The sequence below is a fragment of the Fringilla coelebs genome, assembly GCF_963513975.1.
Source record: "Fringilla coelebs genome assembly, chromosome: 17".
NCBI classification, from domain to species: domain Eukaryota; kingdom Metazoa; phylum Chordata; class Aves; order Passeriformes; family Fringillidae; genus Fringilla; species Fringilla coelebs.
The window spans coordinates 4,785,664-4,801,195 of NC_140043.1; the positions used below are offsets into that span (position 1 = coordinate 4,785,664).

Here is a 15,532-nt window from a genome sequence, read left to right on the forward strand (position 1 = left end):
CCATGTAGAGCTCCTTGGAAGCAGCTCCCTGGTACGAAATTGGAGATAAGAGCAAAAGGATTATCTCTGGAATTAGATTATTTAGATTGGATCTTTAATCTCTGCTCCCTGTCTACACAAGGAAATAGTAAAACTCCCTGGGATTATTTGGGGTTTGTTGTGAAAGTAAAATCAGACTAGCAGCAGGAGCTCAACAGCTTCTGCTGGAAGGAAAAAAAAAAAAAAAGAAAAGAAGGCTTTTGAGACCTGCCCTGTCTGACCTGTTCACTGTATCATGGTGAGACCTGGCAGAACAGAGCTATAGATGATTTGGCAGACTCAGCTTTCCTCAGAAGTAGCTTTGGTTCCAGGACTGCCTCTGCAATGACAGAAAGGTGTCCTGCAGCCAGCCTTTGCCTAGTACTCCTGGGATGACAGGCACAGCTCTGCCACACCACTAACAGGGACCTGCTTAAGCCAAAGTGGCCGTGGTTTGCAGGGAGGATGCCCAGCCACTGTGATGCTGCACTGTGGATCAGCCCACCCTCCAGACATGTGCTAACCATTTTCAATAAACACTGTCCTGCCATCTGCTGCTGCAGGCAAAAGATGTGACTGCTCAGGGCAGGATCTGGGCAGGAGCAGGCAGAAGCAGCCAGCACACTTGCAGCCTCTGACTATCCATTGAGCTCCTGCAGGCTGGCTGTGGCACAAGGCATACACCCAGCCATCCCCAGTGCCCACAGGCAGGCACAGCACTCTGCAGCACACAGGCAGCAGCACAGCTGTCCTGCTCCACATGCACAAGCAGCTCCTTCCTCAACAGGCTCCACTGTAAGTGAAGCCCAGTTGTGTACCAGCACTCCCTTTGGCAGACACAAGCCTGCACTTGGCTCCCCTTCCCCAGTATTACCCTAAACACATTTGTAACATACCAGGACTCTGGACTCTGTTCAGTTTATCACCCTCATCTCCAATATCACCCTCAATAATACAGCCACTGAGCCAATAAATGTGGAGATCTGTAAATATCCATTTTCCAATTTCTTGGCTCACACCCACATTTCCAAGATGGGACCAGCTCCATAGATAAACACACACAGTGGGCATACACCCACTTGCATACAAACTCTTCTACTGCTTCACTGCCATGCACCTATCTGCACTCCTTGCTTTTATGTGCACACACGCAAACCCTTCCTAGCGCACACCTGTGCAAACACAAGTAAACGTGCACACACACACAAATATAAGGGGAAACAGTTTTTCCATCACTGGAGCATCAGCCATCACTACAGCTATGCTGGTTGGCACAGCAACAGGAAAGCAGAAGAGAAAATCCTCCTCTGGGACATGGATCTGTGGGCCCTGAGAATGATAGAGAACCCCGGAAGTGAAAGTTTTGAGATGGAGGAAGCAGGAGGATATTGGTCCTTGACCTCCCAGTTTGAGTAAGAAGGCAACCAAGAGGAAAACAGCTCCCAATCACACCAAGAAACACAGTGATGATGGTTTTGAAGCCATTTAAAGCCAAACAGAAATTAGTCCTGGCAACTTGTGACTGAGCCTTTGCATAGAGAAGGGAAACAACTGTAGGTCTGGTAGAGTAGGGGAAGAGAGTGGTAAGTTGAGGAAAGGAGGGTAAGATCTGATGTGTCTGGAAGCAGCTGGTAGGGCCTGGAGGCTGCTGTTGTTACTGCTGCAAACATGCACAGCATTTCTGAGTGTGAAGAGGTTCGAGAGCAGGGCACTGCCACACAAGGAGGCTCCCAGCCAATCCCCAACACCACTGGAGTTACAGCTCAGCTCCCACAGCATGGCCCCACCATAAATGTGCTCACAGTTGTATTTAAAATGAACTGAAAAGGGTAAGGTTGGCTATTGCTGCCTATCCCCTTCCCACCCAGTTCCCCTCTGGGCCCTTTCTCCCATTGCTCCTTCCCACGATACTGCAGGGGCTCTCACCTGTGCCCATGCCAGTGGATGGGGAGCCTTTGCACTGCCCTCACTGTGAGGCCCCTCCATGTCCCTTGGCCATGGGGACAGCAGGAGGAGGGCAGAGTCCTGACACAGACTTAGTGGCCAGCCCTGACTCCCCTTTCTGCAGCAAGGACTTGCCTCTGGATCCTGGTGCAGACACTGGGGTGTGCATCTGCCCAAGCCCTTGTCCCCCAGCCCGGTCACCACCTCTCACAGGGACATCCAGGCTCCACATAATTTCAACGTGCATATTTATCACTTTCCCCCCACAAGACATATATTTGAATTTACTCTTGGTAAACATAACCACAGGAGATGCAAATAAGTGTTGGGGAAGCATAAATAACTCCACACAGATAGACACACACTGAGACAGCAAACACAGACACGGTTCACCAAGGGAAACCAAGAAGTGCAGAACACGCCCTGAGGCTGCCACCAGTCCCGATGGCTTTGCTCTCATCCACCAAGCCAAGAGGATTTCTCCTGCTTTTGCTTTGCAGCAGCTGGTGGGAGAATAAAGCTGGGGAGGAGGAGTCTAAAGTTGCAAATATCCCATGAAAGCATCATGGCAAGTCCTGGCTCTGCAGTTTCCTGCAATCTTCTTCAAGGAATGGTTCCAGTTGTAGGAAGTTGCAAGTCTTTCACAGTGTGAAAGGGTGGAGGGGCATGGGGACCACCATGAGGGAGGAGCAGCAGATCATCTTGCAATGTCCTAATTGCAGCCAGCCGATAAACCTTCATGTAGGAACATCGGGGCTAGATGCTCCATCTAGGTCCTCTTCTGCCCTCTCTAAGGTGCTGATTCTTCTTTAGCTGAGAATAATCTTCAACGGGACATCATGCGAACAAACTCTGCAACCAACAACACAAGACAGCCCTGAACCAGAAGGCATCCATGGTCCCCAACCCCAGCCTGGAGTCCCCAGGCTGCCAGCAAAGTCTGTGTGCTCCGAGACTGGCCCTGAGAGCTCACACAACGTGGGCTTTAATCCTTGCGTTAGATATGGCGATAAGATCCCTCTAGCAGGTCAATTCATTGCCTTGGACTCCTTCCCAGCCACCTACGGTCTTGTTTGCACAAGGAACTCTTTGTGCAACACTACAGCAAGCATTGTCTCCCCTCACTGTAACTTCAGGGAACCTTGATCTACAGTTTTGGGAACACAGTATGATTTCTTAGTAAACTCGCCACTTCACAGAGATACCAGTGTTGGGAAGCATGAGAGTTGTGCCAGTATCTATACTGGCGTTCTTGCTGAGAAAAGTTTACTTTAAGGGACTTCTTGTTTTTAAAGATACACGTTAACTGTAAGGATACCCTGAATCTATTTCTTGACTACCCTGCAGTTTGTGAAGTCAATTACAGTTGTTCAAATTGAGTGTAAATGCCATCAAATATAAATGTGTTTTCATTCTGCACTTGAATCGCTGAGGAACTAATGACTCTACAAAGAAGAGGGCAGTGGAAATTACCCCCTTGACTTCTCCTTTTCCATTGACAGAGGTGTCCTTTGACAACTAAAGTGGTAACTCACAGAGAAATTGATACTGGGATAGCATTTCATGTATTTTAGCTGTCTAATATAATTTAGCTGTGGGAAACAAGGAGAGCTACTGTCATGTAATCAGCCAGTGCACTAGAACAACTGCAGCTACCAGATACTTTCTAGGAAGATACCGGTGGTATTCTAATATTTTCAAAGCCCTCAGAGGCTTTAGTAATCCTGACGACTGAGATGCCTTGTCATGTAGGAGACCCAGGAATATTGCTGAGCCAAAAAAATGACGTCAATTTTACTTTAATTTCATAGTTCAAGTACTTCACCCTCACTGTAAAGGGACATCTGGATTTCTACCAGGGAAAAAAGCAGCCTGCCACATTCTCACACCCTTCCAGCTCTTATATCTTCTTAGCTGTCTGATATCAACTGCTTCCTCGCCTGGGCTCTATTAATATTGCTCCTGCCACAGCTAATGGCTAGGATAGTAGCCTAACCACTCTTATTTTTCAAAGTCCTTCTGGCATGAAAAGTGTGAGAAGAAATTAATTATCTCTAGGATTTAACATGACACCTAGGGATCAGATATCTGCAGTATAAGTGAGCACAGCTGGCACGTGACCATCTTCTGGCACAAAGCTACAGAAACAAATTCTCTATAAAGGCATATAAAAAAGGTGAGCCAGAGGAAATGGAAGGTGCAATGCATTCTCCAAAGCAATTCAGCCACCTCACAGCTCTTGCAATAGATTTAAAGAAAGGAAAATGACCCATAAAACAATGGCAGGCACAGCATGTGTGCACCAGGATCTGTTTCTGTATGACAGGTTCTATCTCTTACCATGGAGGCCCAATTATGGAGGCCCAATGGAAACTGAGATGCAGCAAGAAATGATACACAAATGAACAATTCATCTGACTGAAAAAATGAAGTTATTTTTTCTCCATACTTCAGAACCATGGGCCCTGAGCATGCAAGTCTTCCACTTCAGCTTCTGATCTGAAACTCTGACTCACACCAGGGGAGATGGGCAGAGAGCATTGATCCCTTCTCACCTTCAAAATCAACACGCCCATCTCCATTCAGATCCACGTCCCGGATGATCTCTTCAATATCCCGGTGACCCACCTGCTGCCCTAGAAGTTTCTTCATGGCTTCTCGCAGCTCACTGGTGCTGATCTCCCCATCTCCATTGGTGTCAAACTGCAAGCACATGAAAAATACCAGCAGGGGAAATACAGTTAATGGAAACGGATCTTGCTCTGGATTGGTTTTTGTATTGTCATGCTCCTAAGTGCTCTGTATTTTCTCCATTCTGTCCGTGTCCCTCCTTTTCCTCCTTTGAGTGTCTTTTGCATCCAGTCTGTCTTTTCTCCTCAGAAAACCCTTGCAAATGCTGTGTCTGCACCAGCTTTTCTTTTCCTTGCCTCAAGAGTTCCCTTATCTTAGCAATGTTCTCTACTCTTCCCTTATTCCATGCCTGACTGGGCTCTTTCTAGATCTTCCACTGTGCTGCTCTCTTCTCCTCCTCTTCTCTTCTCCAGTGGGTCTTCTCTCTATCCTGTCTTGTGTTGCTCACCTCTCTGGGGGCATGCAGAAGGCATCACTCACCTCTCTGAAGGCATCACGGAGTTCTTTTACACCAATCATGTCTGCAGTCTCTGCTAGAAGTTTTGGTCCCATCAGCTCCACAAAATCTTCAAAATCCACATGGCCACCCACTTGGGACAAGATGAAAGATTGTGTGTAAGAACTCCATAAGTTAGCCAAGACCAGCATTCACTTTGCATTTCTGTGTGCCCCAAGAGAGCGCTTGGCACTCCAGGAAGCAAAGCACACAAGGCGTGGAACAGTGGAAAGAAAAGGAGAGAGAGTTTCACCCTGTATTTTCTGGATTATTGGCTGGGCAGAATGAGCCCAAGTTATTCCATCCTAGGCTGCCATGGACTGTCACACCCTTATTGCATCACACAGTATGTATCAGAGGCTTGATCGTTCTAGTGCTTATAGCAACACTGCTGTGCCTGTGCCAAAGGGCACGGCAAGGGCACAGCATGATGTTCCTGCAAAGCCTGGGCAGTGCCCTGCAGCACTGGTGCAGTCCTGCGCCATTACAGCAGCTAATGTATATCCAACTGCTTATTCATTGTATTAGTTCTTTTACTTGTTAGTGCCCTGAGAGCTGTCAGCAGCACTCTCAAATTCCCAAGCACTTGTGTGCCAGGGTTACCAGCTGCTTTTGTGTGTGACTGGCTGCATATGTCACAGCTGTTCTCCTTCCCGTGACCAAGTAATTTGTCCTTTTAACATAATCCTGTGTCAGAAATAACATGCACTAAATATGCCTCTCCCCACCTGGCTGAGGGTGATACCCTGCACTGCCACAGATGAGAGCTGACAAAAATGATGGTGAAAGACAAGGGTCACAAACACAGTTACAGTGAATCAGATGCATTTGTCACATCTTTCCACGACTGCAGCAGATGCTCCCATCTGACGCTGCCAGCACAGCTCGCTCACAGCCCATCCCCAGGCACACAGCAGATACACAAAAAACCACTATAGACCAACAGCCCATCCATCACCCATCTAAATGAAGCATCCCCATCTTCCCAGGCTCACTCTTCAATCTGACACCATCTGACAACAGCTTCAATGTGACAACACACAGAACCTGTGCACTGGTGCCTGACTGCACACATTAAGGGCAGTTTTATACCTGACAGCATAAGCATGAAGGACAACCCTTCCACCCACTGTTCCCATATACAGTACAGTCCACACAGTCCCTTTGATAAGCAAAAACAAAGGCATTGACTTCTAGGGACCACAAACAAACAGGAGAGATGATAAGAAGTGAAAATCAGAACCAAAGAAGAGAGGGGGGGAAAATCCAAAGAAAAAGAGGCAGCCAGAGACCAAGAGAGCCTGAGGCAATGATGCAGGGCACAGCAGCAACAGGCAGGTACAGCTGGGTATGTATTACTCACAGTTCATGTTGATCTGCTGGGATAGCTCTATTAGCTCCATCTCAGTAGGCATGTAGCCCATGGTCCGCATGCAGTTCCCCAGGTCCCTGCAGTTAATAAACCCATCCTTGTCTTTATCAAACTCCTTAAAGGCTTCTCTTAATTCTGTGGGAAAGGAAGAACAATATTGTCAGTGACAGCTTGAAATACCTTTTCCAAGAAAACTCCCCAGAATAAACAGCACTTTATGAAGCCAGACTCTCTAAGATACTCAGTATTTTCCCACCAGATCTCCCTACATGAGGCAATGACTGGAGCAAAGTTAAGCTCTTCTGTCAGCAGTGCTGCTGGCCCCATTCCTGGCAGGAAAGCTTGCTCGGACTACAAGTGTCACAAACACTTCATTGCTAAACTGGGCTCCCTAAAGAAACTGCAGCTAGTAAATTTTTCCAACACTTACCTCTGCAGTCTATTATATACCCCTCACTGTAGGGATTAGCAGGTAAGAGAGCTTCCTTGGAGACATATTATAGTATCATGCTCCACAACACTTTCTGTGGGAGCTGGAGGGCAGCAGTTCCCTAACAACCAATATCCCATTACTTACTTATCCTCTCACCCTGAAGAATATGGAATGGATGCAAATTCCTTCACAGTCAGAACTCTTTCAGTTTTATACATTATTTCTTTTACTGGGATTATTCCAGTAATCATCTCCCTTGATTTGCCCCAAATAATTTTAACCCATGGGGGCCACCATGAAAGGTCCAGCCAATAGGTTTTCACTCGGCAGGGAGAAAGAGGACAAAGAGGGAGCAACAAATTTTACCTTCAATTTCTTCCGGACGCAGTTCTCTATCCTGCAAAAAGAGAACATATTACGTTAAAGACATTTGTTGGCCACAAAACAGTTTCAAAATAGCACTTGCTGGTACAAAGGGTTCTGGAACAAGCCAGAAAGTGAGAGAAGAAACAAGAAGGCGATGACATGTTTAATACCATCTACCTAGGAAGGCTTCCCAGCTTTCCTTCCCAAAGAGAGGGGTGTTAACCTGCTCACATTTCTCTGCAAGCCCTCTCCCTCTCATCTGGTGGACAGGGGGATGACAGGTGGTCCCTGAACAGAATAGACCTGGACCAACACAGAAAAATTTGTGGCCTCCCCACTGATGGTATTATTGGCAACTTCATGAAGCTGCTTCATCATTCCCCAGCACCAAGTTGTGGAGCAGAGACTGTCCCTGTAGCAGTTATGATCTCCTCTGGAGCTCTGATTGTATTTCTACTGCCATTCCTGCTGACACACACAGATCAAAGCAGCTGGAAGCAGTCCTTGTAACCAGCAGGTCTAGACTATCATCTGCTCAGATCACTGCTTGATCTCTGTCCTTCTGGCAGGACAGCAACAGCCATGAGGTCTCTCACAGTCAATGTCTCAGTGACATCTCCTACAATCTGTCCCCACAAAAAGGTAGTAACTTCCCCCTTCCCCCCAGCCTCAACTCCATATACAAGCATTTTGAAACCAGTCATGAAGGCAGACACACAACATATACATTATCAAGGTCATCCACAAATGAAACAGGACAAGGATTCACCATGTTCAGGAAACACTGCAACTTCAAACATCCAATTTGAATTTCTTGGAAGAAGGGGGAGGATATAAGAGTATAGGAAAGTTCCAACACTGCACCAGGAAGAAGAGATGAGCATGGAAATGCACTGCTTTCTGGTTTAAATGCCCTTTCTAATTCCTCTCATGGCTCCCAGGCAAATCCAAAACATCTGAGAATTTGGAAACACAGAAACGCGATCTCTTTTGTCGTCTCACTCTCGGCTTTTCCCCTCAACTGTGAGGAGTTTCTCCTTGCCTTCCAGGTGTCCTCCAGCCTCACCACATGTGCCTGGAGACGGTGCCTTTGATCAGTTTGAGAAGGATGATCCTTTGCTATTTAACCACAGGCTCCTCTGGAAACTCTAATGGCAGCTGCTCAGAGTGCATAGCAAACTAGGACACACACTGGTTTACGTCTGTGCAGAAGTGGGCTGTGCCAGAGAAATGACCAGCTTGCCACTCATAACCTTCCCAGAGGCATCTCTGTGCTGGATGGAACTGTTGGAGCGTGCTGGCTCTGCTGTTTCATCCTTCACAGACCTGGTATTTTCAAACATGTCATCCCATTTGTTCTGCTTTCATCAATACCAAGTAATAAAGCAATTCAATCTCCTCAGACCGGATGCAGGAGGCATAATTGCCCTCCCGCCTTAGATAAAATAACAGAAGAAAACCACCCGTGATCAGTTCCAGCACCTTGTGCATTTTATTGCAGAGACTGCAAACACTGATCCCTGGAGACAGTGGCTGGGTGCACAGCAGGTGCAGGGCTGTGAGTGCCAGCACTGCAGTGCAAAGGGTGCCATGACTCACCCTTGGTAGCTGCTGTCTTGTGACAGTGGCCAGGGTAGGACCCGGGCCCTCCTCCAGCACAGTCCTCACAAGATCATCCTCCTCCTCCTCCTCTTCCTCCTCCTCCCTCACTGAAGACCACATTGTAACTGACACTTGTCAGAAGTGGGGGGCTTCAGCACTGGCTCTAATTTTGCACACCAAAGAATTTGCATTTGCCAGATACTGCAAATGCAGAAGGGGGGGGGGGGGGGTGGGGGTTTATGTCCCTCCAAAAATCTGACTCAAGTGATAACTAACATCAGGAAGAGGTTTTCTGTTTTAAATTTGAAAGATCCCCTAAAATGATTAAGGAGTAAAATTGCTTGGGATAAAATGGGCTGAATCACTCTAAAGCTTTCGGAGAACATATGGGAAGAGGAATAAAACTATTCCAAGAGTTAAGATCCTAGATATGAGCAGAGGTGACCCACAGAGAGTCCATTATACTTAATGGTCTTACCCTCATTTATTTCTGTTCTATGCACAAGAAATCCTGTTGGCCTAGAGAGTCAGTAAAAGTAAAGCTGTGTATTAGATGCACTTATTCTACATCAGGGTACTTAGAGACATCACTAATCCTATTTTGGAGACCTCTCAGGGTACAGTGAGCTTCCATGGCCTAAGCAGGATGGACACTTGTCCAGCTGTCCACTAGGGAGCTGGACCTATCTCCTGTGACAGGTGGCTCTGAGCAGGTCAGCAAGTGTACCTGTGGAAGAGTGTGTTTCATGTTCTAGTGACCTGGCACAGGGACTGTGTGATCACTTAGTGGCAGAAGGTTAGGAAGAACAAAAGCCTTTTGATCAATAATGACACATAATTACTCTTTTTTGAGTTGTTGGTTGAAGCACAGGTTTCAGAAATAAAGACCTACATGTCTCCTGCAGCTGTAGATGACCATATCAACACACAAGTGAAGCAGAAATTTCTTACAGAGGCAATAAACCTCTGGTTCTGAGGCAATTGGGGTAAGCTTTGTTTCACCACAAGAACATGGAAGGCACTGGGTGAATATCTGACAATGCACATATTCACTTATCCATAAAAGGTGTGTTAGTCATATTAGAATGTTTGTCTTTAAATTCACATTGTTGTAGAAGTAGAATGTTTGGGGGTAAAAATATGTTTTAGTTCTTGTGAAGACACAATATTGGGGTGCATACATACAAGCACATATTTTTATTGTTTGTATATAAATGCATACATTGGATGCATATGAGCACCTATTTACAATAGGTGTGACTGAATGAATAGAAGTGGTTTTGCTATTTCTCTCTCTCCATGTGGGAGGGTAATAACATTTGGTAGCCTGGCACTATTTGCAAATATGAGGACAGCCTGATGTTCCTCAGTTTAACTGGCTGGGATTGCTGCAGTGTCAGGCTGGGTATGCCAGTGCACAAGAGATTGTGTCTGGGTATCTGTGAGGAGGCAGCTGTCTGCTTATATCTGCTGGTACTAGTGTGCTCTCTGTGAACTGATAGGAACAGTATCAAATATGGACAGCTTGTTCCCAATACAGATGCCCTGATTTGCATTTAACTGGCTATATAGGCTTTAAATGCTAATCTGAGCCTGGGAATGAGAGATGGGTGTCTTGCTGGAATACCAGCTTTGAGCTCTGGACTCTTCCTGAGTCCATATGATTATATGCAAGTCCTGAAGTCCTAAAACGTTTTCATGAATTCATACGATTATGGCTACTCGAGTGTAGGCTTGGATCTATTTTCCATAGCTGCAAGTTTAGAATCCTCCTTTCTTGGTGTTTAGGCACAAGGGTATCTGCACATCCTTCAGGTTAGACATTTGCCTGTGACTGTATCTGCACTAGGAGCTGGAGCCGGAATGCTCGAGATCCAGGGCTGGGAGTTACAGAGCTCCACGCAGACGGAGCAGGGGGGCGGCTCCGCATCCCCGACTCGCGTCCACGTGGCTTTGTGCGTGTCTCGCCCCGCTGGGTGTAACTTACGTACAGGCTGCCTGTTTTCTGCGAAGCCCTTCCTCAGGAAGATGCATGCTGGCCCCAGCAGGTTGTGCATGACGGCGCAGTTCTGGGCCAGCACCATGAGCGGACCCTGGTACTCGCCAGCCGACGACCCCTCTTCGCTCGTCTGGACAGCTTTATAGCTCGTCTTCTCGTCATGGCGGATCTTCCCAGCCAACCAGCAGCAAGCAAACAACACAACAGAGGATGTTACCTCCCCATCTCGTTCCTCTGAAGTTTTACTGAACCGCCTCGCAGAGACATAATTGCTAAATTTCTTTCATCTGGTGCACACTGCGTCCCCCCCACCGGCCTATTAGGATTCGTACAGAAGCAGTAAGTCCAGGAGTTCACTTTCAAAAGCTGAAAGAACAACCAACCACGAGAATTTCTCTTTGAAATTACATCAAACTCTCAGCACTGCTCACATCTACCCAGACACAGCCCTAAGTGCCACACTCCCACAATCATCCCCAGAGTTAACACTGCCTTGAATGAGCTGCAAAGGACAAGAACATCCCAACTTAACAGTACGTGTGCCAGCCCGTGCCCCGGGCAAACGTGCCCGGGCATCCCCAGGAGACCAGGCAGAGCCTGCACAGAGCCACTGCACAGGCTCCGCGTTACTTTGCAGCAACACAGCATCACACGCTTTAGCACGTTTTCAGAAGACCATTTACAGCATCAGGTGGCCCTGCCAACTGCGGGCTCACGCTGCCTTGTGCAACTACTAATTAGTTACATCCTCAGGGTTTGAGGCACTTACTGCCTTGGACTCTTTTAATCACTGACAGTCCCAAACTGGAGATCAGACACGGGCACAACATTTTTGAGTGTTTGCATTTGCACATTTTCTAAGTGCACACGTCCTGCTAAGCTAAGGCTCCAGAACAGAATCCAGCACTGGATTTTATAAGGAGGCGCTGCTTTCCTTTTATAGAAATGCATTTCCCTGGCTCTGCAAAAAACCTCTTATCCTGATATTCCCATGCAACTATAAAAAGCCAACACAACCCACAGGACCCTTGGTTTTACAGAATAAACATTAATCATACATTAGATTCCTCTTCAGGAATGATTCTACTTTTACAGCCAGCGTTCCCAGGGGTGATCAGAGAAGCTCTGTCACTTGTCGTTGTCTCTATTAACCCTTTCCTGAAAGCCTGAGGTAAATTTTCAGGCCAAAAGACCAGACACAAACACCCCCCATTCACACTTGTCTGACACTATTGTATCTACTTGCTGTGTCTGTCATGTGCTATTACATTGCATGCATGGTTTGTAATTTGCCTTTTTGTACACAGTCTTACACCAATCTGCTCATGTATAATGTCATGTGAATATCAAGCATCAAAACAAAAATAACTCAAAAAGCAAGCCAGGGAGAAAAGAAAATGATGAAGCAGAAAAGCGTTTTCATTGCAGTTGTGGCTGAGAAAGGAATTGGTCTCTGATTAATTCTGACACATAGGACACTTGTCCTTAAAAAACTGAAAGATGAGCATCCATCCATGAATGGCATATTACTAGCTCAGCTAAATGTCAAGACATCTGTGTTGAGCTACACAGCTTTGTGACATCAGTGCCATGTATTTTCAAAATTATCAGCTTTATTTCCTGGCACATTTTTCAGTTTAATATACCAAATAATATGAATCACCTAAATACCCCACATCGGTACTTAATTCCAGTGAAGCCACATGAAGGATGCAAAGCCCCACAGCTCCAAATGTTTGTTTGCTGACACTTCCAGTCAATAGTTTATTACCAAGCTATACAGTAGTACCTCATAATATTCATCACATTATTTTTCTGTCTTGCTAGAGGTTGCCAGTTTGACAAAACAGTTGCCAAGAGCCACTGAGGACTGTGACCAGACAAACTGCTGCAGTGCCAGAATTCACCAAGGTGAACAGCTCAGCAAGGCTCCCTGCCCTGCACTGTCACTGCAGGCAGGATTTATGGCATTCAATGTTCCCTCTGCCAGCAGTCTCAGAGGTTCTCCTGCAAATATCCACTCAAGTTCCCTTCACCATGCTCCTTCTTCATCGCAGAAGAGAGGGCAAGGAAGCTGTGATATTGGTATGGGGCAAAGAAACATCAGCCACCCCAGCTGGTGCCTGGGCATGAAAGCCAAATTCTGGGTTGAAATCATGTATTCAAGAGTTCAGACTTTCATTCAAGAGCAGCTTCCACACGTGCTGTCTGCAGTCCTCCCTCTTTCCCATTTCAGCAAAATGAGTTTGCTCAAAGTAAAATCTGAGAAAAATTACTGGGATCATATAACAGCCAAGTGAGGTTGGGCAATGTTAAGACTGATCTGCAAAGTCTCCACTATAATCATGTGTGTTGCAATGAAAAGAATGGCAGAGTACCAGGACCTGTCAGGATGAGTGCCTTATTTCATAGCTCACTAGAGTGACGCCTGAGAAATTCTCTAATTCAGCTTTGCAACTTTTTCTCTTCAGTCCTGACATCCCAGGCCTTGTAACTAGGCACAAAGTGAGTTATTAGAAGCAGCTTTTAGGAATAAAAGCATAAATTACCTCAAAGACTGACAACACAATTTACAGGTTCTTGAATCTATTTCAATTCAAGCCTGGCTACCTGTCAGACTTTAATTGCAATCGCCTTGTACAGCTGCAGCCAACTCTTTTTATTCCAAGTTGAAGTCGACCTACAAGCAACCAAGCTGGTTTTTCATATGTGCAACATTTGGGTGAACCTCAGCTACTTCTACGTCTCCCTGCAGGTCACCCTGACCCAGGACTGGTCTCAGCACTGCCTAACTGCTTGGTAATGAATTCCCTCATCAAGTATCCCAGCTTCCCCACAGCAACACTGTGCCATTACTGGCTTTGTTTACAGCAGCCAAGATAACAAGCAAATTGTGTTTCTATACAGAAGAGGCCAAAATGCAGCCAAAAGAAACTCTGTGATGGAGGTCCTCTCTCTCCCAGACAGCTCCCTTGCAGAGAAGCTTTCCCAGGTGGCAAGGTCTCCTGGATAAAGCATCTTGATTTCACTGTCATTGAGGTCTCCACAGAGGCAGCATCTCATTGCAATACTTTGGATGATCAGCATAACTTTATCATTTATGGAGAATGAACTGCATAGCTTTTTGCTGAGCTATTAGATTTGCAGCACTGCCAAGTGAGAACCATGAGGCTGACAGGTACACAGTGCTGTAAGATCTTCCTCAGTCAAAGAAGAAATGTTTCTGGGGCATGTCATTCCCATTTCAACCCAGTCCATAACAGCAGAATTATTCCTGAATCTAGTTTGTCCCAGGACCACTGCAAAACCTCAGCAGAGTAGACTGTGGGCTGAAGCCTAACAGATACATGTGGCAGCTCACAGACAAAGTCCAGCTGGGCCCAAGCATGTAGACACATGGGCCACGCTGACGTGCAACATGATGCACAAACACACAGCCCTGGCCCAGCGTATCCACTCACAGACAGATGCATGGACAAGCAGAACAGAGAGAAAAACATGCTTTTGTACCAAAACACATACCAAAACTAATTGTTTCATATGCAAGGATGGATAGATATAAAAACGTGCATGTCTACACACAGACTTCTGTGAGGACATGCACCAGCAGGTGAGCACACACAGCACCATAAAAGCAAGGGCATGTGTGTGATACACAGAAATGCCTTCTGCACTCACAGCAAACCTGCTCAGGCACTCAGGATGCCTGTGTAGAGATGTAAAGAGCTAAGGACACACACGTACCTCAGCTGGGCCCATAGGTGTGCATACTCTTACACAGCAATGGCAACATGTACAGACACGTGACGCTTCACCTATACATGCATATATGTCCCTACACCCATGACACAGTGATTACTCAAGCAGGGAACTCTCAGCTGAAGCACGAGCACAAGCTCACTCCTGCCCTGACAGGAGTGTGCCAGCACACTGTGCACATTGACAAGCACATGCTTGCACGTATCCAGAGGAGAGCTGTACACACACAGCGAGCAGGACACGAGCCTACACACACATTTATTTATATATATTATGGCTCTCAGCATCCTGGCCTCTACTGGCTGCACTTGCATGAGCAGCTCTTACAGAAAAAGTCCGGTGAAGAAGCTGCACCCTTCATACTCATCTCTGTGTTTCTCCCACCTCCCATGCTTGTCTCCCCACAATGTCACCCATCCCAAGAAGCAGGGCTGGATTGATTCAGGGAACATACCTTTTTAGAGAGGTTTCTCAGAGGAGACTTCACACAGTTGCCCATAATATGTTGAGGCTGCCTTTCCGGTGGACTTGGTTATAAAGGAACTGAAGCAATTGATCCCATTAAAGGTATTCCTTGGGAGCAAAGCAAGAAAGGCAGCACCAGGCAAATCCAAACAGCTACTGGCTGCTGGGGCTTTCCCTCTTCAGGGAGCTTTTTCTCTCTCTGCCTCTCTCTCTCCGTATTTTACTTTATGTTCACTTTCTTGAAGAGATGAAGCAGGAAGGAGAGGGAGGGGAGAGAAACAGACAGAAAGAGAGGGAGAGAGAGAGAGTGAGTGAGAAGGGGGGAGAGAGGGAGGCGGATGTATAATCTACATCAGATTAATGTTCAAATCCCTCCCACCCCCCTCAATCTCCAGGCAAGATTGTTTCACTCATAGGAGAGGGCTGTTTCAGGGAGAATTAAACCAG

General features: G+C 46.5%; 1 protein-coding gene across 2 annotated transcripts; it reads right to left on the bottom strand.

Annotated features, from left to right (window-relative positions):
* Positions 1 to 2,788: 2,788 nt before the first annotated feature.
* Positions 2,789 to 15,119, bottom strand: CABP1 (calcium binding protein 1; the record flags this gene model as incomplete). Of its 2 annotated transcripts, XM_084217436.1 has the most annotated exons (7): positions 2,789 to 2,814; positions 4,518 to 4,665; positions 5,074 to 5,183; positions 6,453 to 6,596; positions 7,261 to 7,291; positions 10,854 to 11,030; positions 15,075 to 15,119. In XM_084217436.1, the coding sequence occupies 7 exons, from the start codon at positions 15,117 to 15,119 to the stop codon at positions 2,789 to 2,791; spliced, it is 681 nt and encodes a 226-aa protein (XP_084073562.1). The 2 variants fall into 2 exon arrangements, with proteins under 2 accessions (XP_084073562.1, XP_084073563.1); XM_084217437.1 differs by lacking the exon at positions 10,854 to 11,030.
* Positions 15,120 to 15,532: the final 413 nt, after the last annotated feature.